This window comes from Wyeomyia smithii, chromosome 1 (genome assembly GCF_029784165.1).
Source record: "Wyeomyia smithii strain HCP4-BCI-WySm-NY-G18 chromosome 1, ASM2978416v1, whole genome shotgun sequence".
Taxonomy (NCBI): Eukaryota; Metazoa; Arthropoda; class Insecta; order Diptera; family Culicidae; genus Wyeomyia; species Wyeomyia smithii.
The window spans coordinates 11,305,869-11,333,298 of record NC_073694.1 but is presented as its reverse complement, the minus strand read 5'-3'; the positions used below and the strand labels follow the sequence as shown (position 1 = coordinate 11,333,298).

The 27,430-nt window shown below is 39.0% G+C and overlaps 1 protein-coding gene across 1 annotated transcript in view; it reads left to right on the top strand.

Annotated features, from left to right (window-relative positions):
* The window catches only part of LOC129717791 (uncharacterized), a 39,140-nt gene that overhangs the window by 5,416 nt on the left and 6,294 nt on the right, over positions 1-27,430 (top strand). Inside the window, exon 2 of the mRNA XM_055667957.1 lies at positions 10,283-10,524. Within this exon, the coding sequence (XP_055523932.1) occupies positions 10,283-10,524 (242 nt within the window). The remainder of the gene's footprint in view (positions 1-10,282; positions 10,525-27,430) is intronic.

The window sequence follows — 27,430 nt, the reverse complement described above, 5'->3', positions numbered from 1 at the left end:
TAACTTCTGAATCCCAGAATCGATTCACATTAAAAATGGCATTCGAATTTCTTTTGAAAAAGAGGGTGTCATAGATGTATTGGAAAGGGGATCTCTAATCCTTCTATTTTAATTGATAAAAAATTCAAGTTTTTTCCTGACTCTTTCGAATATACTGTTTGAATTCGATGATTTTCAGGCCCTCGGCCATATCTTCAGGCCAAAACTTTACGACCACAGACCGAAACATGATGTTCGACCCTATTTTAAAATCCAAGATGGCGACTTTCAGTTTCTGAGAGATGAATGGAATAGTGGAATACGCTCGCCAATTCGCTAATGTTGGTGTTTCCGGTACCAAACCGACGAAAATAGGTATTGGAATGACGAACAAAGATCACATATCCATGTTCGACGTCGGTTTTTTGATTCAAGTTGATGATATACTGTCTCTGCTAAGATGAGTAAATATAAAGAAAATGTTCCGTAAATCAATTAATCGGTAGCAAACAACATTTCTAAATTCAAGAGGTTGACTCCCCCTGTCAGAATATCCACGAAAATTGATCATATATTCTGGAATATGGATATTTTCAGAATCGGGATGACGTCCAAGGATCAAATATCGATATCCGATGGAGATGGTCGGGTTTGGCTTTTTTCAAACCTGTATCCAAGTTTATTTCTGGGTTGGAACTTTTTTTTTTCGATCAACCCGGACCCGACCCGAACCCGAAAATTTTATTTTTGTGAAACCCGATCCCGACCCGAGCTCAAAACTGTGATAGCCGAACCCGAGATTTTTTTTGGGAGTCGATTTTTTTAACCATTTTGAGGCTGCCCGTACCCGACACTCCCAATAATTTTCAAGCCCGAACCTGACGGGTAAAACCCAATTCAGAAAAACCGATAAGTTCTATAAAAAGTTTTGAAAATTAGTAACCCTGAACCATATTTCAATCAAAATTTAATACCCTTCCTAGGTAACCCCACAGAAGAAGATTAAAAAAAACAGAAAGCTTTAGTATTTGTGAAAATTGACCGCTTTCACGAAAGTTTTGGATTTTCCGGTGGGCCACCTATTGGTCACCTTGAACCATACTTCGATCAAACATTCATTTCCTTTTTAGTTGACAAAAATGGTTTCTAAAAAGTTTGGAACCCCTAGGACCGTTTTCATAAAATGATCTCGTTTACTCTGCATCTTCCGAAGGATATCCGGTGGTTACCTTGGACCATTTTCCGATCAAAAGATTATTTTCCTTTTAATTGACCCTGCAGAAACAGTTTTGAAAATACTGGGAAGCTGAAAATTACCCGTTTATACGGTAGGTCCAGATCATCCGGAGAGTTACCTGGTGGTTTCCTTAGTCCATAACCCAGTAAAACTCCATCTTATTTCTAGTTGACCGCAAGAGAGTGCTTCAGAAATTAACCGGCTCTTGGATAACTAGGTTACAAAATATTGGGTATTTCCGACACTTCAACGACTCATTTATTGGATGCCATTGCCGTTGCGTCTTGCGGTGTGAGAAAGCTATCATCAAATTATATGATGCGGTACTATTTTCAAGTGACACACTGAAAGAAAGGAAAGTGGCATAAGGGGCCATCCACATACCACGTGGACAGCTTTGGGGGGGGGTCTGTGTGATGTCCACGCTCCATACAAAATTTTTTGAATTTATATGGGCAGTTGTTTACGAAGGGAGTGAGGGTTAAAATCGTTAAAAAATTGTCCACGTGGTATGTGGATGGCCCCTAATCTGTGTCAGTCGCTCCGTCAAATGAAACAGCCATCAAGTACATTTGAATTGACGCGATGAACACCAGACAGGAAAGAAACCCGTGACCAAATCTGCTTTGGATCTGATGACGAGAAAGGATCGTTCTATGTGCAGTTTGAGGCAACATACGACTGCAGTTCGTCACAAGGCATCAAGACCATTATAAACCGGCGATAGGGCCTCATCGCCTACACACCGACATGAACGACATGAACGACAACGGCCATCGATACATCTAAACATCGTAGCTTCCTAAGGCGACAAGAAGCTCCTTTGTCCACCATAAAGATAGCCACAAAGCCATCTGAAGATCAGCTAACCAGGCTGCCGAAAACTTCGCTGACAAGCTTACCAGATCTACGTATTTCTATCTAGATTTGTATCACTTCCACGGATATACGGATCCGTAGATAAATTCTACGGATTTTTTGATAAATCTGCTATCCCGGAGTGAATATGTTTAATAAATTTAGAGGGAACTTATTCGCGGTTCGATCTTTTTTCAAAAAAATGGTTATTAGTGACAATAAAATATACCGTGCTGGATTGAAATCCGTACACTTAAGCACATGATCATCTTCAACGGTCAATATAAAATCAAGAAATTACATATTGCTTTAAACTGACATGTTAACTTATAGGTCTACTTATATTTTATCACTATTTTCAAGCGAAATGATTTAAACTTCTCTGCAACTCTAAAAAATCATGTTTGAATAGAACATGTTTTGAATCGAAATCCGTAAGCAGTTTTTCGTCTGAATCGTAATCCGTACACTTTTGAAACGAAATCCGCACGCACGCGATATACACTGGATTAAAGACCGTACAGCAGTGAATCAAAATCCGTATAGATATAGAAGTACGTAAATGAATTTTATTTTTCAATTTATCTTCAAATTTACGAATAAATATATTATATTTATTTATTATTTGTTTATTTGAGCATGTAGAGTAAGAATTACTTCTTATAAAATTCTACACTAAGCAAAAAGAAATTGTGGCGGTCAATTGGTTCCTAAAGTTTTACACGATTTTCTAATTTTTATATCAGCTGAAATAGTGCAGCTTTCTGTGCAAAACATGTTTTTAAAAAATGTTTATCGTTGTCCTTCAAATTTTGAATGAAGAATAAAAAACTGCTCGAAATGCCCTAAATTTCGAGCAATTTTTTATTTTTCGTCTAAAAGTCGAAGGAAAACGATAAAGTTTTTTTTGAAAATCAAGTATTGCTCAGAAAATGCGGCTTTCTTCTAATGATATTTAAGAACTGGAATAGCTTTAGGTCCCAATTGAATGATTCGACATAAAAAACATAAATTTTTTCTCAACTACCAGCTGCAAGACGCCTTCTTCCAGGCTTAGATTTAAGGAGGGGGCAAATGCCCCGGGCCCCCCGATTGCTATACCCCACTTCATGATCCAAATCTTCCTCTCCAGCAGTGAAGGTTGGTGGAACTCCTTTTGATTGAGATTCGTAGCCATAAGTTACGGCTCTTTTATCGTAGTCACTAGAACGCCGGAACCTCTCGAAGCTTCCCGGTACGACTTTCCCTCGCGCACTTCTGTCACAGCTCTTTCGGGATTGTTTGCCGTATATTTATGCTTGTTTTCTTTCATAAAATGCTGAAAACAAGGATGAAAGTTCAACAAAATATGCATGATACACACGCTGTACGGATTTAGATTCAAGCGATTAACAAGGATCAAATCCGTACGGCACAGTTTTTGTAGAATAAATACAATTTGCACTATTTACCAGACAATACACAGCTCGAAAATGACAAAGACTTACCTTTTCAATCGATTTCAAAAAGATTCACAGAGTAAAACACTTATATCCCACTTGAAAAACGTTTTTATCTGAAGAACGTTTCCTTAGTAAAATCTCTAACGATGCGACGAAATGACAACTGAAACCGATACACGATTGATTTTTCATTTTTAATATTTTTATTTCATGGCCTACTGGCGCATAGTTCAATTTAACAGAAAGCCAATAGTTCAACGGACATGTACATGTAACTTTTATATGAGTTTTCATTTTTGTAATGCTTAAAACTAAAGAAAAAACATCAAGGTGTACGGGTTTCGATACTGTACGGGTTTCGATCCAGCACGGTATACCTACTTCCGAAGTAAGTGCAAACTGACAAAACAGCTGGTTCAACGGCGAATAGCAGCAGGCGATGAGAAGAAAAAAAGAATCGCCACAAGAATGAACGCACCCAAATATCGACGAGTTCGTAATCAGTTACCCACGATTCTGAGTAGAAAAAAGCGCTAACAGGAGGACATAGATTATGAAGAAATGGAACTACTATCTCGGGATAATGACAAGCGCAAATTTTTTGAGCAGGTAAATTATTCCCGTAAACGTTACTCACCGAGTCCAGATATGTGTAGAAACGTGGAAAGAAACCTGATTACGGTTGAAAACCTCCAATGCTCCAGGACCTAATGGTATCTCTGCTGTCGTATTCAAAAAATGCATCAGTAAGCTTGCCAATCCACTAGCAAAAATATTTAATTGGTCTTCACAGCGAGGCAAATTCCCAGCTCTTTGGAAAAACTCGCATATTTCTCCGATACATAAAAAAGGAAACAGACAAGATGTTCGTAACAATCGAAGTATAACATCACTAAGCGCCTGCTCGGACTTATTTGAAATGATCCAAAGTGATCACCTGCTGTATCACACAAAAATCATCATCTCTAGTGATCAACACGGTTTTTATCCCGGTCGTTCTGTGACAACTGATTTGCGTTGTTTCACCTCTGACTGTATCACTCCTATTGAAAACGGGAAGCCGGTCGATGCTGTAAACACAGACTTGAAAGCTGCATTTGATAAAATTTACCATCGAATATTACTTGAAAAACTCGCTAGAATGGGTGTGTTAAATGGTTGCAATCGTGCCTAAGTGATAGAAGCCTAAGTGTCAATCTTAAATCCTGCCCATCCCGACGATTTACAAACACCTCCGACGTTCCTCAAGGGAGTAATCTTGGACCACTCCTTTTCGTTTTGTCTATAAATGATGTCGCAGCCCGTCTTGGATGTAAACTGTTTTATGCTGACGATCTGGAGATATTCATGGTCATTGACAATTTTTCCGACTACCAAAAGCTGCAAGAACTGTTGGATATTTTTGAGGATTGGTGTCAAAAAAACTTAATGACTATTAGTGTCCGGAAATGTGCTGTAATTTAATTTCATCGATATAGTAATCCCATAAAAGCCACCTATACAATCGGACGTACACCTCTTGCTCGTGTCAATCAAATTAACGACCTTGGGGTACTACTTGATGAAAAATTGACTTTTGGGCCACATCGAGCCAATATTATTGACCGTGCAAGTCGTCAGCTAGAATTTCTTAAGAAGGTGTCTAAAGATTTCACTAATATCCATTGCCTGATATCGTTATATTCGGCGTTAGTAGGATCGATTGCGGAGTCGTCAGCTGTAGTGTGGGCGCCATACCAAAACATTTCGATTCACAAGATTGAGAGACTGCAGAAGTGTTGTAATCTTTCAAGAATTGCTTCTCTGGAACATAGAAGAAAAATTTAGCAGGCAATGGTTGCTGCTAAAGTTATTCTTGGTGAAATCGACTGCCCGATTCTTCTAAGCAAGTCTTCTCTGAATGCTCCTGGTCCAATTCAACGCAGATCACTGGATGAAATGTTTACAATGCCGTTCCATCACTCTGTCTTCGGATATTTTGAGCCAATCTCCAGAATAATCCGTACATACAACGGATGTACCTTAAATATTTATCAACAGAAAGCGCTATCAGCTAGACTTTTATAATATCTGTTAAGTTTAAGTTTTTTTTTATTCGTTAAGACTATAACTTGTCAAATGCATTATAATAAATAATAGTAATAATTACAAGCGAGCGCGAAATAGTCGATAGGAAGCAGCGATGAGTAGCTCAATAGCGGAAACGAAAGAAGGCGGAAGGAAAGTTAACCTTAAAGGGAAATAGCAGTGTCCCAGTTCCTGATACATATTGTGAAGATGATACGAGAAGTTGGGTCAATGAAGAACAATAGAGCCGCAAGCAAGGACGAACTACCAGCAGGACTCTATGAAAATGATAAAGAGGCATAGTATTTCACCAGAATCTGGAAGGAGGAATGGATGGAAGTAGTTGAATGCCCCGTGTATTAAAAAAACGATCTCGTGTGTACAACGTGTCTACGCATCACGTCTTCGTGAACTTCAACGCTACGTGCGATACAGTCGATGGAGACCAGCTATGGCAAATAAAGTTCGACTACGGTTTTCCAGATACACTGACACGAGTTATCAAAGCTGTCTTAGACCGAATGATGTTCGAATCCCCTCAAGCGCATCATTCGAGGGCATCAAAACGAGAGGTGCGATTTTCAGCGAAGGTAATCAACTCGAAAGCCTCGCCGCGACCTTAACGTCGACTTTGACGGCTTACAACGGCTTTGCAACGGCAGAGGCAATCTACACCAAACTAGAGGTTAGGAGGCTGAGAGAATTGGAGTAGAAACTTGGTCCAGAAACCAGCGTTCATCCCTACGGATGGTGGACGACGATGAGCTCGAAGGTAATCGCCGACAATAACATAAGTAAGGGAATCCAACGACGCATTCAAGCTGGAAATCGGGCCTCCTTTGTCTTTCGTAGGATGCTTGGATCCAGTAGCTTCGAAGCGTGATACTACTCACGGAGAACATATAACAGGCACTAGCCATATTGGTACGTGAAGTGTTGCGAACAATATTCGATGGAGTACAAACCTAAAGCGATGAGTTGCGCAAACGTACACAACACGAGCTGCAGGTACTACTTGTAGAGATTCCCATTGTGCATGGGGCTATGATGAGCTGGCAGTACGGTTAAATCGGTTTTCTTCAACCACCGCACACTGCTTCCAAAGCTGCTAAAACGTGATCGAAATTATTTTGACCCAAAAACATTGATTTTAGAGCCGTAACGTCTTCAGCAGAGTTATACCATTAATTATTTTCCATGTTATAGAAGTTGCAATTCTATGATTAATCCACTTAACAGTGAGAAAAGAATTTTATTTTTCTCATTTTGGAAATTTCAAAAGAAACAACCTTGTTGAAGACGGCATACTTCTATCCATGTACTAAATTGACTATTGTGCAGTTTTCCATAGATTACCCCTGAAAAATGTTTTTTCTTTCTATTTAGCTTGTTATAGTGATTTGTGTTAGAGTGATTATTCTACCTAAAAGTAAAAAAAGAATTTTATTTAAAGTAAAGCACATTTTATAAGAAACAACTTTGTCGAAGGCACTATGCTTCGATCTGCCATTTTAAATGAGCCATTGTGAAGTTTTCTCTATAATGCCTCCAAAAATCATTTTTTGTATATAACTTTTTATAGTGATTCTCTAATTTTTTTCAATGTTCTACAATGTTATTTACATGGGCGCAACTAAGGAAAATTTCTAGGGGGGCTAGTTTTCATACACTTCATTTAAAAAAAAAGGAAAAAGAGCTACAATGCGCCTAATTAAAAACGCATAAAGTAGTGTCGTAATAGAAGACAAAATCACTTCAACCGGGAATAAAGCTCCGAAGATGTATTGAATATTCTGACCATCTCATCCAGCTGACACTGATTTGATATTGAGGCGAACTAGGTTTGGTAAACGGCTGGGCAGTGCGTACCAGCAGTACACCCGTGCTAGTCGGCATAAAATAGATCCCAGTGTGGTCCAAGGCATAATGCCATATTCTTAACTCCACGTGGAACCGACTGGAATACGAGCAACCATGAGAAGATTGGGAAACCGGTGGGAACTTGGTCGTATGCTGGCAGGGAAGCGGTAGTTGTTCTCCTTGGAGAGCAGCTTGTCTGAGCGTCTGTTTTCCAGGATGGGGGCGGCTCGAACAGCGACTGATCCGAAGTGGACGGTGAACTATGAAATGCGGTGTCTCGCCTCTACACCCAAGACGGCGGCCCCGTCGCGAGACTAGGTATCGCAGCCCTAGTAAAGCAGCATGCTAAACTAAACATACTACGAACAATCAAGAATTGAAAACGAACCGGAATTACCCGCAATGATCTAGTGACGAAATAAGGACGACGATAAGAAGCACGGTACATGTAACAGTAGATCGCTTCACGCCTCGGATGCCGACCGGATCCTGCTGGATCAGCTAGAACTCCACCAGTTCGGCATCGTTGCGCTCCAGGAGATTTACCGAAAAGGAGAGAAGGTACGGCGAATTTGTGGCCGCAGGGCACAATTTTACCAGAACGCCGGCACAATCAATGAGCTGGGTACCGGTTTTATAGTGCTGGGCAGGATGCAGAGTCGTGCGATCGAGTGGCAGGCGTTCAGCGAAACGTTGTGTTTGTTGAGAATAAAAGGCCGGTTCTACAACTACACCATCCTCAATGCCTACTGCCCCCTCGAAGGACGTCCCGATATAGAGAAAGAAACGTTCTACGCACAGCTGGGGAAACTCTACGATAGCTGCTCGCGTGGAGACATCAAGATCGTCATTGGAGACATGAACGCTCAGGTCGGTAGGGAAAACATATATAAGCACTTCGCTGCTTCCCGCAGACTGGCAGTCCGAAGAACCTGCTTTCCCCAAAAAGACATCCACGAAACCACCTGGAGATCACCTGACCAACTTACAACAAACCAAATTGACCATGTTCTAATCGACGGCTCTTTTTTCTCAGACATACAAACGTACGCACCAATTGTGGTGGGGGTATTGGCATGACCACTTCGATCGAGTCTAGTGCGACGAGTAAAAAGTTGACGATGTAGCTGATACGACCGGTAGTTCTCTACGGAATCGATACATCAACGCTCTTGGAGTTTTCGAACAGAAGGTGCTGCGGACTATCTATTGTGGAGTACAGACAGACGACGGATAATGGCGACAGTGCATGAACCATGAGCTGCACGCGCTGCTTGGAGAGAACCCCGTTGCACAGCTGACGAAAGTCAATAGGTTGCGGTGGGCCGGTCGCGTCGTAAGGATGCCGGACGATGATCCTGTGAAATCACTTCTCGTCAGCAACCCTGTGGACTAGGGGGCGCAGCGTGCGCGATGGCACGACCAGATCGAAAGAGACTTGCAGGTGATGAGACGTCTGAGGAACTGGCGAAACACAGCCCAAAACCGAGCAGCATGGCAACAACTCCTTGATACAGCACGAGCCACCACGGCACTCGTCTTATTAGTAAGGTAAGTAAGAGAGCTAAATTTGAGAATCGATCCTGGGCACAGTACTAGTTCTCAGCCAATTTGTGTTGATTTTGATGCTCTGATAAGAAGTAGGGGATGTATTTATATTGACTACAATTATTCTTTGAGAAATTCTAGGGGGGCTGTAGCCCCCCTTAGCCCCCCCGTAGTTGCGCCCATGGTTATTTACTATAGTAAAACACACAAGTTCACCAAAGAAAGTTTAATTTTATCTCTTATATTTATTTAGTTATAAAGGAATTTTATTAAAATAATGCACTAATTTACTCACAACATAGGAGACAGCGAGAGACAAAAGCCAATATCTGGATTGAATAATGTTTTACCTGTACTTTTACGTTTTACTGTACTTGTACTGTTTCTCACTGTTAAATGGATTAATCACAAAATTGCAACTACTATAGAATGGTGAATAAATAATGGAGTGACTTTCCTGAAGACACTACGGCTCTAAAATCTTTTTTTTTTCGGGGTCAAAATAATTTGGATCACGTTTTTACTGCTTTGAGATCAGTTTGCACCGGCACCAGAAACAGAGAGGCCTAAGCGGATCTGCGGATACAGCCTGTGTTGACCAGTGTAATTAATTTATTCTGTATCAGTTGAGATCTGGATGATTTTTGGTTCAATATTGACAAAGATAATCGACAACAGTAAGAATATTTTTGAAAATATTACAAATAGGAAAGTATTCTCAAAGCGTAACAAACAGTTGAGTATGTTGAAAATATCTACAGTTTCAAGAATGGCAAATTACACAAATTATGTATTTAGAATATATGTTGGATAAATAGAAAGTTAGAGAATAGAATTAAATCAGACAGACAAAACTCACTCTCAGAAATAATAGATTTTCGACTTTTTACACATTTTGACATGACGTCATTGTTATCACATTTTTGATAATTTAGCGTATTTTAAACTTTTCTTGCCAGTTTGAAATTTGTTATGTGATTTATGTCATTGATATTACTAACACTTTTGTGTTTCTATATTATATTTGACATACTCAACGTTGTTGATATTTTTGACGTTCTGGAGTATTTTTACGAAAAGGGTAAAAATATTTATGTTTGAAATTTGTTTGTTGAGACCTCTACATCTTTATCTTTTTTATTTCCTTATTTTAGATTTTTAGCATTGTAACCATCATTAACATATTTGACAATTTTCACGTACGATAAAGCTTTTTTCAGATTTATGTTTCTACTACTCTAACTTCAGTCGCCTTATCAACTTACCTAAACACTTGTTTTTTACTTCCAAGCTCCTAACGATCGCCACCACCCGTACGGAAGCCCGTCCCGAGCCACCAATTGGTAACGGAGCCGGTCCCTATCCTCCATCCCGTCCATCGGAACAAGGATACAGCTACAGACCACCATCGCCGTCAGTTTCCATCAACAGCTTCGGGACGGCCACTGCAGAGTATGCTCCCCCGAAGCCAATAATCCACAAACATGTGTACGTGCACGTTCCCCCGCCGGAGCCCGAAGTTCCCGTCACCAGGTAAGAGTTATGAAACATCACAACATAAGCCGCTGTACGTAGAGGTGATGACCCTTCGTCGTAGGTCACAAGCGACACGACAAAGCAACAGAGTGACCTTCGTCACTTTGGTGTTGCCGCACGATGTAGGTATTTTCTTCGCATTCAATTCGATCGCACACTCGCTTTTGCTAAACAGCCCTGCTGACAAATTTATTGCCAGTCCGAAAAGGTTGTGCAATTTGTGGCAAGAAACCAACTGAAAAGCCTGAAATTCTCTCACCCGCTTGACGATTTCGTCCACGTTTTTTCGCCTTCGCAGAACGATGTCTCCGCTGGTAAATTAATTCACCACACCTCACCCTCACCCTCACGGTAACGGCAACGGCGGCGGCGTTAATTGAATTCTTCCATAACACCTGCTGATTACTCACTCAGTGCCGGCCCCACAGAGTGCGATATGTGTTTCCATTTCTCTGGGAAACTCAGGCTCCGGCTTTCTGCCTTCGCTTTCCTCAGTCGGCTGAGAACAAACCAACGAAGATCTCGTAGCCGGCGCCGGTTCGAAAGCAAAACTGGACAAAAAGTTTGCGCAAATGCCGAGAGCAAAACACGCACCGCACACAGAAAGCATATGCTACGGTTTTGTTTTTCAGTCTGTGCGGCATCGCATCCCCATTAGTAACCCATGATCGGTTGGCAAATAGATGCACAACAATCAGCCCCCCCCTGCTCCCCGTTCGCTTCGCCGTGGGTTTGGAACTGTGATTGGGACTAACTTGTTTATGCTAATTAGTTTACGGTGTGTGTGTGTGGTGCATCATGTGATGCTTAGTTCTGCAATTCTTTGGGTGTCTTACCGGAGAAGGTAAGCCGTAGCCGATTTCGTCAATCAGCCCCCCGGGGGTCTTCGGTGCTGATCTGTGAACAATTAAATGCTATGCTTTACAGTTGGAATTGCTGCTGGAATTCTGGGGTTTGTCTCTCTACACAGATTAGTGCTTATTTGGCGATTGTGATTTATGAGTGCATACTTAATCGAGCGGCAGATGGTTGTGAACTTGTCTAGTAATTTATAAAAATTAAATGGATTTAGGTTAGTTTTATTATCGATTGAGTGGTTCAAAGTTATGCTAAATATGTTATCGTTGCCAGATGTGGACTATAAAGTGCGTTTTTTCGTGAATGGCGATCGGTAGTGTACCGAATCCTTGACAATTTCAAAGAGATAAACTTGCAGAAATCATTTGTTTACAGACTGTAAGAAAGTGTACGATTAGGTTAAATGTGATTGCTTAAAAACAACTTTTAACAATACTGATTGGGTTAGGATAGCGAGTTGATTATTGGACCCCATTCTGCATCGGAATTTAATGTCACGATGTCTTACTATTAGAGGGTGGTATGCTGTGAAAAACTTAATCGTTTCTTATTTTGGCAGTCCACAAATAAATCGTCACTCCTTTTTCTTTTTTTAAATAAAGCTTTTCTTATACGAATTTTGCATTTTCAACAGAATACATCCGATCTTAGTTGAAGTTGAATTTTGTAAATAATCCTTCTTTTTTGTTCACGTAAGCGTTATCGTTTTTTAATGCCAACTCAAATATCACTGAAGAGTTTATTTATTTATTTATTTTCGTCAAACAAAAGTAGACTACATATGTTTAAAACTAACTTACATGCTATATGCTATTTATACTAGTGGAAGTAAAAAAAAAAAGAGTTTATACATAATTGAGTAATAATTTCTCTACTTGACGGATTATTACAATAAATGTTTTCTATCGATTTAAATTGCGCGTTGAATTGAAGTATTGTTTTAATTTAGTTCTCGATATAGAAAAGTCAATTGCTTCACAGTGTTGGTTATACACTAACATCATTTGATTAATAGGCCCGTATTTAGCATAATTGTTTCGTTGATGATTTAAAGAAAACGAAGTCCGAGTTCGCAAATTTCTAGAAGGTACATTAAAATTGAGTTTTGATAATATTTCGGGTGAATCGATACGTTGAGATACGATATCGTTAACAAATGAAATCATTGCGAATTCACGACGGGCTTTTGGATGTCAATAAGTCTGCAGCGTTCGTCATATGATGGTAGGGGAAATGACGTCCATCGTAGATTACGAAGTGCATATAACAGGAATTGTTTTTGCACTGATTCTATTCTGTTTACATGTGTTGCAGAAAACGGAGACCATACAATGCTACAGTATTCTAAAAGTGACCTGACATAGGAATTATAAAGTGTTTTTATTGTGTATGGATCTTGGAAATTATAGCAGAAACGTTTTATAAAACTGAGCATGTTACTAGCCTTATTAATGATTGTATTGTAGTGATCAGTGAATGTTAATTTTGAGTCGAGTATGACTTCTAAGTCCCTAACTCGTTCACATTTCTCCTAAGGAAATAATATTGTTTGGCATGTTTCTTTTTCTACCAAAAGCCATCGAACTACATTTTTTTACGTTTAGCTGAAGAAGGCTTTTTTTACACCAAATGTAAAAATATTTTATCTCGTTACGGAAAATGTTTACATCATCAGCGTTTTTAATTTCAATGAAAAGTTTTATATCGTCGGCATAAATAAGAGTTTTTACATGTTTTAGAATAAAGGAAATGTCGTTTACAAATAATATTAATAGTAGAGGGCCCAAGTGAGAGCCTTGAGGAACTCCTGAGGTTACCTGAATAGGTTTCGATAGTCTACCTTTAAATTTGACTGTTTGTTGACGATCTGTCAAATACGATTCAATCCACTTGAGTAATTGTGGATGAATTCCAATTTTCCGTAACTTGAAGAGAAGCAGGGGTATATCAATGCGATCAAAAGCTTTACTGAAGTCAGTATATAAGGTTTCAACATAACTACCTTTATCCATTGCGTTCAAAGAGAAGTTAATAAACTCGAGTAAGTTAGTTGTTGTTGAGCGCCCTTTGAAAAAACCGTGTTGCGTTGGGGTAATTCTATTTTTTATTTGGTGGAATAATTTTTCGTTTATTATTGCTTCAAAAAGCTTAGGTATACAGGAAAGAATGGCTATGCCTCGATAGTTGCTAGTGTCGGTTTTTTTACCAGATTTGAACACAGGCACTAGATATGAGTTTTTCCAGAATTTCGGGAAGTAACCGGATTCCAGCGACATATTGAAAATCAAGAACAGTGGGGAAGTTAGCTCTTTAGCTAAATGTTTCATGAATGATGGCGGTATTCCGTCTGGTCCCGGACCTTTAGACGCATCCAGAGCTTTTAAAGTATCTTCAATTTCGCGTGCGCTGACATGTTCAATATTGAAATAGTTGGGAAAATCAGGAAAGTTGATGAAGAATGTATAGTCACGATCAGATTCTGAGAAAGTTGTATGATTTTGTTGAAAAAAATCAGCAAATAGATCAGAGATGTATGCCGGGTTCTCTTCAACTTTGTCATGCAGTTGCATTTTTGAAGGAAAATTTTCAGATTTTAACTTTGATTCAACATATTTGAAAAAAATTTTTTGGACAAGATTTAATTTCAAGCTCAGTTTTTAGTGTGAACTCTTCAAACGCGTTACTAATGGCATCGTTTAATTCGCCGCAAATGTTAAGATAAGTTGTTAAAGCATCACGATTATTATGAGTTTTGTATTTTTTGTATGCTTTTTGTTTGCGATTTTTTAAGTTTTTAATTTGTCTATTGTACCAGACTGGGTATTTGGAATTGCCATGACGTCTTCTTCTTTTCAATGGTATTTCGCTAATAAATAAATCAGATAATATCTTATAAAAATTTTCTATAGCCGAATCGACGTTTCCGTCTTCAAACAATACATCTTGCCAGTTGATACTATTTAGTTTATGTTTTAATTCATCATAGTTTGCTGACTGAAAGTCAAAAACATCTTCAAATTCATATTCGTCAGGTCTTTTATTCACATGCACAAATATAGCAAACTCTATTGCTGTATGATAAACTTCGTTTTTCCATAATGGTTGTAATGAATTCGTCACACAAAAGTCTTCACTAATGTTGGACATTAACAGATCTAGATAACAATTTTGTCCATTTTTCACATGATTTATTTGATTAAGGCCAAGACTAGAGGTTTTATCAAAAAGAAGCTGCAGCGTTTTATTTTCGCCAATAATTGGAAGTAAAATGCTATGGTTATCGATGTCCGGAATAAAATCAATGTTGCGTTGGTTGAAATCACCGTATATGTGGAGTTTTACTTCAGGTAACAGCTCAGATGCAATATTTTCAACAACATGAAAAAACTTTTCAAAGATTTCTTTCCGCGCATTATTTGGAGGGAAATAGACAGAGACAAATACGTGTGTCTCTCCTGCTAGTTCTGCTTTCACCCAAACATGTTCGAACTCTTTAAACTGAATGGTGTCGATAAGCGCTGAATTAAAGTCTACTGACACCGCAATCAAAACACCACCACCGGATTTCATTTCAGATAATTGATAGTTACGGTCATTTCTATAGACATTATATCGGCAACCGAAAACTTCTTCGCTGCGAATACCCTCATCCCAGCTGGTTTCGGTTGCTAAAATAACAGAAAATGAACAGGATAGTACATTTTTTTGAATTTCGTTAATTTTGTGAGCGCCTCGCATGCGGTTAAAATTTTGGCAATATACAGAGATCTCGGTAGTGGTGAGGTGTTCGGGTGTAGAAGCTAAAGAATGAGAGTCATTAGTAACAGGAGTGTTTACCAAAGCAGAACAGGTCGCGTCATTTCCTACATCTCTAGGTTGAACAAAATTATCACCAGCAACGGTCCTCTGATGAGTGAGTCAATTGCGCTGAAGACACGAGTGCCTAGATGAGCACGCAATGCATTGTGAAGTAGGAAGGTGTGCAGGATCGCTGATCATCTGGGGTTGAGAAAGTGGAAACGCGTCGTTCGCCGGGTATGGGTTTAGAGTTTCGCCTCTTTGAAATTGAATCGGAGGAATGAAGTTAGCTTGAGGTCTGGAGAATCGGTCTTTCGCTGCTGCAAGAAGCACTCTGTCAGGTGGTAACAGTTGAAGTTTGAGCCCAGTCCTGTTATGACCAATATGACGAGCTCTTCATTTGAATGCAAATTCGGGCAATACAACCGAAGATTGACTGGACTTACTGACGACGTCTCAGAGGATATGATGCAGTTCTATGAATATTTTGTGTATTTTCTAATATTGTCTGTGTTATTCGTAATAAATTTTTGTTTAAAATAAGTCACGGCAGCAGCTGCAAACCAAATCGCTCGTCTTTAATCTTTGATAATGTTTTTAAAAAGATGTTCGATATTAGAATAGAAAATGTTGAAATACTTAATAATTACTGTCTTATCTCCATCTTCCTTAAGTGTAAATTCAACTGCAGGAAACGCAGCAAGAAGTGAGAATTTAGCTTAAAATCTGAGTAAGAAACCTTGCTTAGCAATAATTTCCTTGATAAAATTCAAAACTGTTTGAAACTGGAAATTTGAGAGATAATTGAGAAATCTGCTGCCTTTCACCATGAACCAAACTTGGGTTTAGCATTTCCCATCTGAGACGAAAGAATGAGCAACGCAATGGGCTGATCAGGAAAACAGTTTCATCCGCTTGCATGGCTCCAGTTTTTTAGGATGCGAGTGGGATAATTTCATTTTCTGTAGAGAGGAAGTTATTCAACGCCACGGCATATTTAAGTGAACTTACTGAAGCATTTGCATGATGTAATCAGGAGAAAAACACCCTCATTACCAGACTCAAATGAACTTTCCTGACTAACCATTAATTCATCATATTTCAGCTACCTCTGGAGTATTGTCTGTTCCCAAATTTGCAAAAAAAAAAAATGATTCGAGGGTGATAGTGGAGGGTGCAGTAATTTTGTAATTATTTTGAGGAGCTCGACCATTCTCATTTTGATTATAATCATGTGTTCGAAGCCATCGAAATATCAGAACCTTAGTCGAACAACTTTTGATCGGATATTGGACGCAAATAAAATCTGACAAAAGGCACTTAATCGAAATCCGCGAGGGCAACGCCTCACGGAAATAAATGCCAAAAAAACTTGACTGATTTTCTGAACGCCGAGAAAAGTGGCCACAACGAACAAACATTGACCAATAGTATGCGAATTTTCGAAGCTGTGGAGACATCTCCGGAAACGGTGGTTATGCCAAAAATTGGATATCACGGAACACGCTCATGAATTACCAAAAACCACATTTTTTCAAGTGGGTAGATAAAAACAAACTTGGATTTTTGAAAAAGTCGTAAGTGTGATAAAAAAAAATTCTGTGCCAGTAAAGAGTAAAGAATGTTTTCAAATACTACTACGTTCCAGAGTTTAAATGACCGTCAATCGAACGAAAACACGTGGAAGTACCATGACCTCAATATTTTGGGATTCACACGGAATTTTACTTAGCGAAAAAATGTTCTCAAGAAAAAGTACAAGTAAGTACACATGAGAATATAGAAGCAAGCATGCAGTAAAAAACGATGTTTCAATCAGGATCAACATAAAAGTTGAATTGAGAATTTGGAGCGCATACAATTTCCCATTTCTCCATGAGGAAATAACGTACAAAGTTGGTAAAAATATGTTCTTGCAGGGTTTTTGGTAAACTTCAATGAAAAATCAAGAAAAAATATTTCGCTGCTGTTCTGATGAATTCTCGAAATACGAATACCTCCCATCAATTTCAGCACAGTTGCAACATCAACCGTATCGGCCATTTTTTCCCACAATGTTTTTAGCAACTATTGCCCAATATCTCTCGATGGGACGAAACTGTGGGCAGTTTGAGCATGAGCATGAGCATGAGCATGAGCATGATTGACCGCCCGCGGTTGCTACTCCGTTATTGCCAGATCAGCTGTAATTACACAGAGAACCAACAGATGATGCTTGGGACTAACATTCATCTTCAATGTGTAAAAACTGGTGACCTTAATCTTTAGATTAGGCAATACCAGCGCCGGCCGCATCCGAATGCAGGTCAAAGAAGGAGTGTGTATAGGAATATGTTGACGTAATACTCGCTTTATTGGAAGCCGAGAACACCTCTGCACTTCCACGAGAAATTACTGGGATGTTGGAGAAAAGGGTAAGGTTTGCAGCAGGTTCGTTTTGGTAAACGATGCGCTGAGTTCGAGTACCGGGTTCATAATAACAAATATCGCGCGTACGAGCTCATTATACCTTCTACGGAAATCATAACGCGATCAATATGTTAGATGAAGTAACACTGCAAAAATAAAGCGCACGCGAGAATACCGGACCTATGACTCAATCAAGACCGACTCAAATATTTGAACATCTGTTTATGTAGTCATTATGCAACTACCGTAACGTGTTTCCCATTGATTGATCTCAGCTGACTACACAATGTTACGAAAGCTACGAGACTTGAGTCCACGTTAACGCCTCGCGACTCCTATCACTTTTTCGTGAAGTGACCCTATTTATATCAAAAATTATAACACGTTTATAACCAATCTGTAGAAAACACGACCTCATGAATGGTATCGACGCGAAGTCTCTAGATATTCGGTCACCCGGACATCTGTCTTTGAGCTTAACAGGTCGACTAACGGCGTTTCTTGTATACTGTTCATCTGTTCTTAAAAAGCGATTTTTTGATTTGAGACCGATTTAAAGCAGTAATAAACTAAAGAGTGTTGTTACCGTCACGCACAGGTAAGTGTGGTACATCCTAGTGAAACGCAAAATGGTATACCACACTAAGTGGACGATTTGAACTAACATATCAGAAAGTTGGGTCACTACATTTCGAAAACATTTATATGAGCAAAACTCTCCCGGACCGGAGACGCGTTTTACCACAGCATTGTGCACGACCGCTCAATCCACGACTACTGACGGAGACGCTCGGGAGCTCGATATTTCACGCCGATTCTCTATTAACTGTCGATGCGAGTGTTGCCTAACAAATAGAAAAATTGGCAAAGTTTCATGCATCCAAAGCCCCAATAATTTGAAAAATGCAGATACGCAGATTGACCAAAATATATATCTTAAGTTTGTTGACAAAATGCCGAACTAGTCATTATTGGGACATAGTATACAAAAACCTCTGCTCAAAAACTAGACAAATCGAAAAAATTGAATCAAAAACTAGACAAATCGAAAAAATTGAATCATAAGATTTCGACTTCGACTAGCAACAATTCCACAAACCACACCAGTACTCTCTGGGTGACGAGTTCGAGTAATGTTACGCGTTATGTTGGCTCATTGTTAAGCTGAGTGATGGGGACCTTTTTGTCAAACGACATGCGTAAAAGCATAAGTAATGTCGAACTCGTCTCCGCGGCGCATTCACACCCGGACTACAGTTTTGTCCTGTACTTTTTTTCACTTTCCGGACTATACTTTTTCTGTATCCGACTACACACTTTATCCTGGACTACACCCGAAAGAGACAGGGTGCAGTCCGAAAACACTAATAACAAAAACAAATGCTCTCAAATAGCGTACTAAAAATATGACAGCTGAGTGTAGCGTCGCTTGCGTGTTTGTTTTCGAGCTGTAAAGTGTAGTCCAGGACGGTGTAGCACAGCCGCAGAAACGAGCTTGACACAACATTACAGTATTTCTGAACCCTTTACAAAATGCCAGAACAGTTATTATTCATTTTACCGTTTCGGATCTGCGTCTATAAAAATTTAGCATGTTTAACAAAACTTTGCTATGGCGTAAACATAATTATTCAAAAGCTAGTGAAGTCATAAATAGAAAAGGAATGACAATGGATATTAAAACATGGTCATCAGATATATTTCAGTTCGGAAATTCAAGACATTTTTAACATTGGGAAATATTGCAGAATAGATAAACCGCAATCGTGTGGTACACCTTTTCAAGCGGTGCATGAATGAATGACAGAACAGTACGAAAATGCTACGCTGTGGTAGCACACATGAAAGATGAATTCGCCATTAAATGACGCACAAATTCATTGCTAAAAAATTCATACTATACTGCACACACTACAAGTCTACAGTCTACAACACGAAATATAGAAAAAAAACGATTTGATTCTTATCGGTGAAAACTACTACCTTCGAGTCATTTATAAATAAATAAACAAACATGTCTGTAAATGTATGCACTTATCTTTGTCATTGAATCAGTTTTAAGCAAACCAAACATGCCTCCGCTCGCACACAAACAAGTATAGCCAACTTGTTTCTATGGTCACAACTGCCGCTCTCTCAGTTTCTGCCTCTCAGCAGATCGTGCCGTCGGCGGAGAATATGCTTGCACATTACCGTATCAAAGGAAAGTCACCAACACAACACTGCGCTTTGAAAGCAGCCATTTGCTAGGCGACAAATTGTAAAAAAACGGCAATAAAACTTTGAATTTCCAGATCGTTTTACTTCCAAATCACATTCAATACAATGTTATAACACTCGAAACACTTTCACCTACAATTACCACACGAAATACACAATTTATCGTGCTATATACCACTATAAAATGCGATTACCACGGACGCAATAAATAAAGCGTCTACACACGTCGCCAGCGATGCCAGCTCCTCAGGACGAAACTGTGGGCAGTTTGGTGGATTAACCCTTTTTTCGATAACATCAATATTATTCTTGTTGTACCATGCCAATACATCTCGGGCGTAGAGGCAGCTAGCTAAATGAACGCCGAAACTATCTCCTGAAGACACTTCTCCTTGTAAACTTGTCCATGCATGGTTGCTCCAGTGATGAAATCTGTTGTCTTCTTTCCACAGCTACAAATGGCTTGCCAAATCATCATCGTGAAAATAAATTTGAAGTTACCTGGAGCATTCCCCTTACGGTTGACAAGGTAAAATTTCCGATCCGGGATTCGTCCAAAGTCCATTTTGACGTATGTTTCATCGTCCATCAAAATACAACCGTTTTACTCTATCAGAACTTGCTCGAATAGCTCTCCTGCTCGGGTTTTGGCAACCAGGTTCTGATTCAGCGTCCTGTTGGGTCGTTTGCTAGTATGATACGATCGTAATCCTTCACGCATACAGATTCGACGAACCTTTTCTCCAATTCAAAGAGGGAAACCCTTGATGATCTTCGCTCGTACTTTCCGGTTCAATGTTATTCTTCTACGTTTGGTTTGTTTAGCGCGATCCACTGACCACCGGTATTCACGGCCGGTTTCAGTAGTTTGAAAGCCTTGGCGATCATGGCCAGGGTTAGCAACGAAGGTGTGCACAATTTTCTCTCGTCTCCCAGGTTCCATCTTGGATATTTTTCAACGCGTGTGCCAATCCTGACGAAATTTTCACCACTAAGTAAACAATCCTTCCCGATCAAACGCTGTCATTAGCTGTTCGATATGACTAGAGGCGCCGCAGTAAATAAAAGGAACTATTTCCTTTCCCAAACTGCTCGTACATTTGATACTCTTGAAACAGCTCATAAGATCTTTGGCACCCATTTTCTCTTCAAAGCTTCATGGGTTTTGCATGTTTTTCCGCTTTTCTTCAGCTTCTTCTTCATTATCGCCCAAAACTTTTCGATCGGACGAAGTTCTGGTGAATCTAGGGGGCTCGCCTTCTTCGGGACCACATTAATGCCCTTCGGTTCGTACCAATCCATTACAGGCTTGGCTTAATCGCACGAAGCGAGATTCGGCCAGGACAGTGTAGGACCACAGTGAGAGCGAAGAAATGGCAGCAAGCACTTCTGCAAGCATTTCTCTCGATAAATCTGACCATTTATGGTGCTGGATATTACGAACGGCTTGCTCTACCGTCCGTCCGTCGCAGATCGCCTGCCACAACAGGTACTTCTTCGCGAATTTGTCCGTCTTTCTCTTCCGGAACTTTTCCGGAACCTCCATGCGGCAGGTACCGACAAAAAATTCGAGGCAGGGGATTTGTTTGGTTTCCGCTTTGATGTATGTCTCGTCGTCCATGATGAGACTCCGCGCACACTACGTGGCCACCGTGTTTTGCTTGTCAGTCCGGCTTGGCACCTTCCTGACCTTGAAACACATAGCTAAGCCCGTTTCATTGTCTGCTGGATGAACCACTTAGACGAACTGACTTTTTATGGCCACGTCCCGAGTGGAAAGGTTCCGCACCTTATCTGGGTTTTCCGTTTTCGGTTTTCGGCCGCTTCCAGCACGCCGATCGATGGTCTTCGTCTCCCGGAACATCTCCACAACGCGGGACACGGTGTGCGACTGACTAGGATTACTATCGATCAACGCGCCCAAGATTTGTTAGCGTAGCTCTCCTTGTTTTGAATGCATCTCGGAAACTACTTGACAGATCGCGATAAAACACTCTAAACTAGTATTACCCAAAATTTCATTAATGTTCACCCACGCGATAAAAAGTTACCCCAAACGAAGTGTCGCATTTTTTCCGAGTTATCAAGAATTCCTCACAATAATGCGGCCTGTTGTTCTTATTTTTAATTTATTGGGAAACCATTCACCGCAAGGAAAATGTTTTTTTTTTATAATGGTTTTAACCCTAAAGGTCATTCGCCACTTGGGCAAATGTTTTTTTTTTTAAAGCACAAATAATATTATGGGGTGTCAAAAATCAGATTGCATCACGATAAAAACGCTGTAGAAAATTACCTAGTTGACCGATCCTTTTCAAATTTTCAGACAATAAAATATAATTAATTAGAAAGCTTTTGGCATATTTATTTTATTCAACTTCAATGCCATAACCGTACGCTCGCACCTTACGTCATTAGGTTTTGTACATCTCGCTCTTTTTCTTTATGTCCTCTCAGTTGCCGGAAGTCCGCCTTGACGGAAGTCTTATCATCCATAATGAGACAATGAGGCTTCGTCACGTAAGCAGTCTCTCCCGGTCCTTGGCTCTCTGGACGAAGGCCAGATCCTCGACCGAAGCATTGGGATTCCGCGTAAACACTTTCACAAAACCTGAACACTAATACAACATCCATTCTGACAGCATTTTTCCATCCGTTCGATACTCAGAATTTTTTCGCAACGTTTAATCACACGATTCACCGTTGACTTCACGATTCCGAGCAGGTTCCAATGTCCTGATGAGAGCGTTGACTTTTTTTTCCAATTCTCGAAAATCACACACCCTACACCGCAAAATTGTTAATGCTGTATATGAGAAAGCATGAAGTCATGACATCGAATTTTTGGGATGCGTGTGAAATAAACGGTAGTTTTCATGTGAACTCATTGAAGCGTTTAACCGATATAATCAAAAAATAAAAATGACCGCATTTGACCGTACATACGTTATTACTGTTCAAACTGCTGCCTACTTCCTATTCACCAGATTTATCCTCTCGAATTATTTTCTGTTCCAAAGCTAGAAAAACTTCGACAAGAAAACCATTATCAGCAACCTAGTCTGCAGTAGAAAGTTAACTAATTTTTCTATTATTAAACACCGAGCACTGGTCAAACGGCTTTCATGAACTTCAATGATTCATGACCGTAAAAGACAACTGGAAGGATCAATTTTCCACCACAGAACAGATATGCAACTTCGAACAAAACTCTGCAGCAAATCGGTGCCCAAGCTTTCGCATTCATTTTTTGCTGTTCCATCCTACATTGATTTTACAGTGCATCGTACGAACAGTTCGCTCCAATAGTTTGAACATGCACCAAAAAACTATTTTTTTTTTTGCTTTAATAACCAGGCAAAAAGGTGATCTTGAATAGTTGAATCTATCAAAATCAAGTTCACAGGACCGACCGCACTTCACACAGGACCGCATTCAAGAGATCTTTGAAGTGGAACTTCAGTAACAATTCACAATCAACGTCAATAGAACAAATAAACTAAAAATCTTTCAACCATTCAAACATTGTCTAACAAATTTTCTTGGATCGTACACCTCACGACTGTTGAAACTATTTTAATCCGTTAATCGATTTACTTGAATATTTTCGTTGGACTTGGAAACCGAATTTCTCGATCAACGACAATATTTTTTTCTCGTGCCGTTTTTATACCTAACATTGCTAGAAATGCATATCAGACGCGCTGTACCAGCACTGCATATCAGACGCGCTGTACCAGCACTGCTTACGACATTAGGTACAATGTAAAAACATAATTGTCGTTAGTCAAGATATTCAGTTTTCAACTTGGGAAACAATGAAATTCATTAAAAATATATTTACATAAAAACCGTTGCACGTATGCGGGTGGCACTGTACGTTTATCATGAAAAGGCACCCTCGCTATACCAGCACCGGGGAGAACAAAGGATTCTCTCGACGAAAAAGCGGCGAGAGCTCATACGGTCCTTTTATTGAATGAATGGAATATAAGCGTGATGTAATTTCGAGTGTAAAATGCATTCTCTCCACCGCTAGATGTCGATACTTAAAAAAAAAGATATTTTGTCTCGTTTTTGGTTCTTCTGTTGAACAGATGTGGTTCCACTAAACAGTGCACATAAGACGGTTTTCATATAGAGGAGTGGCCAAAATTACCAAAATGCGAATTTCATATTTAGGAAGTATACACATGATTTTGTTCGTTTTGATCTATATTTTCATAATTTATCAATGAAATTTTGATCTATAGAACGGTTCATGTTGAAAAACGTGACCTCTTTCAATAATGAGGGAAACCGTTCTTCTGAACATTTTGAAACACATAAAACCCTTCTAAAGCTGTTATGGTATGTTTGCATACAATTAAGAGCTTGTTCTATTTGCTTCCTAAAACCGGAAAAGTATTTGATTTTAACCCTGCAGAGTGTGCCGCAGGCCACGCAGAAAATATTCGGAATTTGACTAATTTTGATCTTCCAAAACAGCTCCTGATGGTGTAACTGAGAGCCCTGTTTGTGCTCTTCAAGAATTAATGTTAAAATTTTGCGGAAAATTTGGGTTTTTATTTTTTTCTGTATATTTAGAATTTTTGGGTGATTTATCAACAAAATTCTTCGTATATCACACCAATTCAGTCCAGGACACATTATCAATTAGTATAATTTGTTTATATTGATACAAGTATAAACTAACGATTTTTTTTCATTGTTCAGAAAAAAACTGAGATATGCCTCAATTCACGTGGTTCATGAACAGCCCCACTACAATAGTTTCTCATATGACCAAAACCTGCAATTTGACAACAAAAAAATAATTATGGCCCAATCTTGCCGCTTATCTCCTAAAAGGCCACAACTTCCAGTTCCCTTCAGTAAATCGTACGCCGTCTTGGAGTCCATAAACAGATGGTAAGTCTGCAGGTTGTATTCCGGAAACTTATCTAAGATCTTTTGCAGAATGAAGATTTGATCTGTCGTGGAGCGTACCTCACGAAAACCAACTTGGTATTTACTAACAAAAGTTCATCAGGTATCAAGTAGAATCAAGTTAAACTCATCCTTGACGTCATTGGGTTCATCGTTAGTTGGTGCGTGAGTTGAATGTTGATCAGACTATAGTTGAAGAGTTTGCCCTCAATCCTCAACACGTCGGTCATCGGCCGGCTAACTCTATTCTTCTGGTTACTCAACCCTTCTAAAACATCATTTCTTCGGAATTTGGCCACCAAACCTCCTGGATTATCGCAATCTGAACTCGCAGTCACTTCAGCATAGTGTTCGAGTATCCCAGAAACCTGGTTTCCAATCGTTTAACCCTTGCTCGTGTCCATGTTCGTTGTTGTGGTCTTTACCGATTGAACCATAGGGTCCAGTATACTGTCTCACCACGGCTGCGATGTCTACATCTCATGGTAGAGCTAACACCTACACTGACGTGATGCAGCAATGTAGTCACTAAATCGCTACATTATAGCGTTATCCAGAAGCCACCATGTGGAGGCACACTACATTACCCCCCCTGAAAAAAAAGTGATCAAAGCGTTTTTAATTGTGATTTTTTTCCCTGCTAACGGTAGCAGCGAAATATTAAAACTAAACTGAGCATGGTTATACAAAGTTTGAGTTTAAAACATTAGATGCCTCATCGACCTGTGACAATTGAGGAAATGAGTAAAATGGAGAATCTTGGAATTTTCTTAAAGGCTGCCTAACTGGCTTCTTTTAATTCGTCCTATGTGAACTCCTCATTGAGGTGTTTGTAAACAATTAAATCCAAAAAATTTATGTCGAAGAATAAAATGTGAGAATTATTATTTTAAAATCTATCAAAATATCTAAGGCTAACCTATATTGTTTGAATTTAAAAAAGAATTCGAAAATTACTTCCAACTGGGATACCAGAGAACTGTTTCACAACTTTTATGTCCGTTTACTGTCTTTTTGATAATGATGACAATTTTGTGAAGCTTTTTTGGCTAGTTTTGCATAATCTTTTACGGTGTTATGATTACCTGGAGATTTGCTAGCAAATATGATGATGGCGAAATTTAAACCACTGTGAAACACCGAGCAACAATTTTGGATTTTTTTTACTTTTGATTTTCACCAATTTTCGACAATTTTTAAACATTTAATGTTTTTTAAATCCTTCTAACTTTTTTGTAACATTAATTATAATTATGACATTTCGAAAGTTTTATTGAAACTTGATGATTTTTAATTATTTTATAAACTTTTAGATGATATGTTAACCTTTTTTAATCTCTCTGAAGATATTTGTTGTTTTTTATACAGTTTTTCGTGATTGTTTTGATTAGTTTCTAGTGACTTTCTATGACTTGAGCAAGTTTCTCGATTATGTTTCGTAGTAACTGGACCGAATTTTTGCAGTGATTCATAACCATTGACAGAGCTAAGATCTTTCATTTCATACCTGAGACGAAAGTACAAACAACGATTTGTCCCAAACATGAACTTTCATCTCTGAAAAAGGGAAAGACAGTTCCATGTCATGCATCGGTTTTCTGGGATGCGAGAGGGACAATTTTCATTGATCATTATGTTCGATAAAGAAAAAAAAACAACACGATTGCATATGGACACATCCTGTTCACCAGATTCATCCATCTTCAAATTAATTTCTGTTCCCAAAACTTTTAAAATATCTGACAATGAAAAAGTTAACTAGAGCAAAATAGTAGGAGGGTGGTATCCAAGACACGACCGCATAGTTGACGTAGGACTTCAATAGTTTCACATTTTCTTTTGAAGCTCTGTTTGATTTGAGTTCGTTTTACTTTTGGCACGGTTCGGTTTTGGCACACATGTGCCAACAATGAGCGGTTACGTTTAGTCACATTTTGAAGTTTTCTTGACTTATTTTAACCAATTCAAGCTCAACATCCTCCAAAATATGGATATGTTCCGGCAATATTTTATTGCCTATAATAGTGTATAGGCAATATAGGCAAAGCAGTACTATGTTTCTAATTACTCGGGTGGTAATATCAAGTATCTAGGTCGTCAGCCTCAATTCATCAAGCGACACCTCAAACGACTTGGAACTAAAATTAGTTCATCGGGTTTGTATTTTGATTATTTATTCAACATTGATGAATATCTTACATTTTAATACAGTCAATTTTCCATAATACGCGAAAAGGCAACCTTCTATAAAATAATAAATTGAGTACGATGTAGTAGAAATTAAACTTCCTTTTATATCTATTTTATTATATATTGTGAAAGATGGCTCACTCACCGATCACAAAGCGGCAAAGATTTCACTTTTTTTTTCCTGCAGTTACAGGCTCATTAAATAAAAATTCGATAACGAATTACAGTTTTTAGTAGAAAATGTATATTCACAGAAAATTTAAAATTGACATAGAATTGTATGGACATGTTAACATTCAGGTCAATTTAAACATTTTATCAGTATACAGAATCATTCAGAAAAAAAATTTAATCAGTTTCAAGATACCAAAGAACAACGAAGATACCATATTTGAAAGTCATATGTCTGTTATCTTCAAAAATAAACAGGGCTTAAGTGATGCACAGCATTAGCCTCCGCAATTAATGTTTGTATAGTGTTGTTCAATTACAAGTAAGG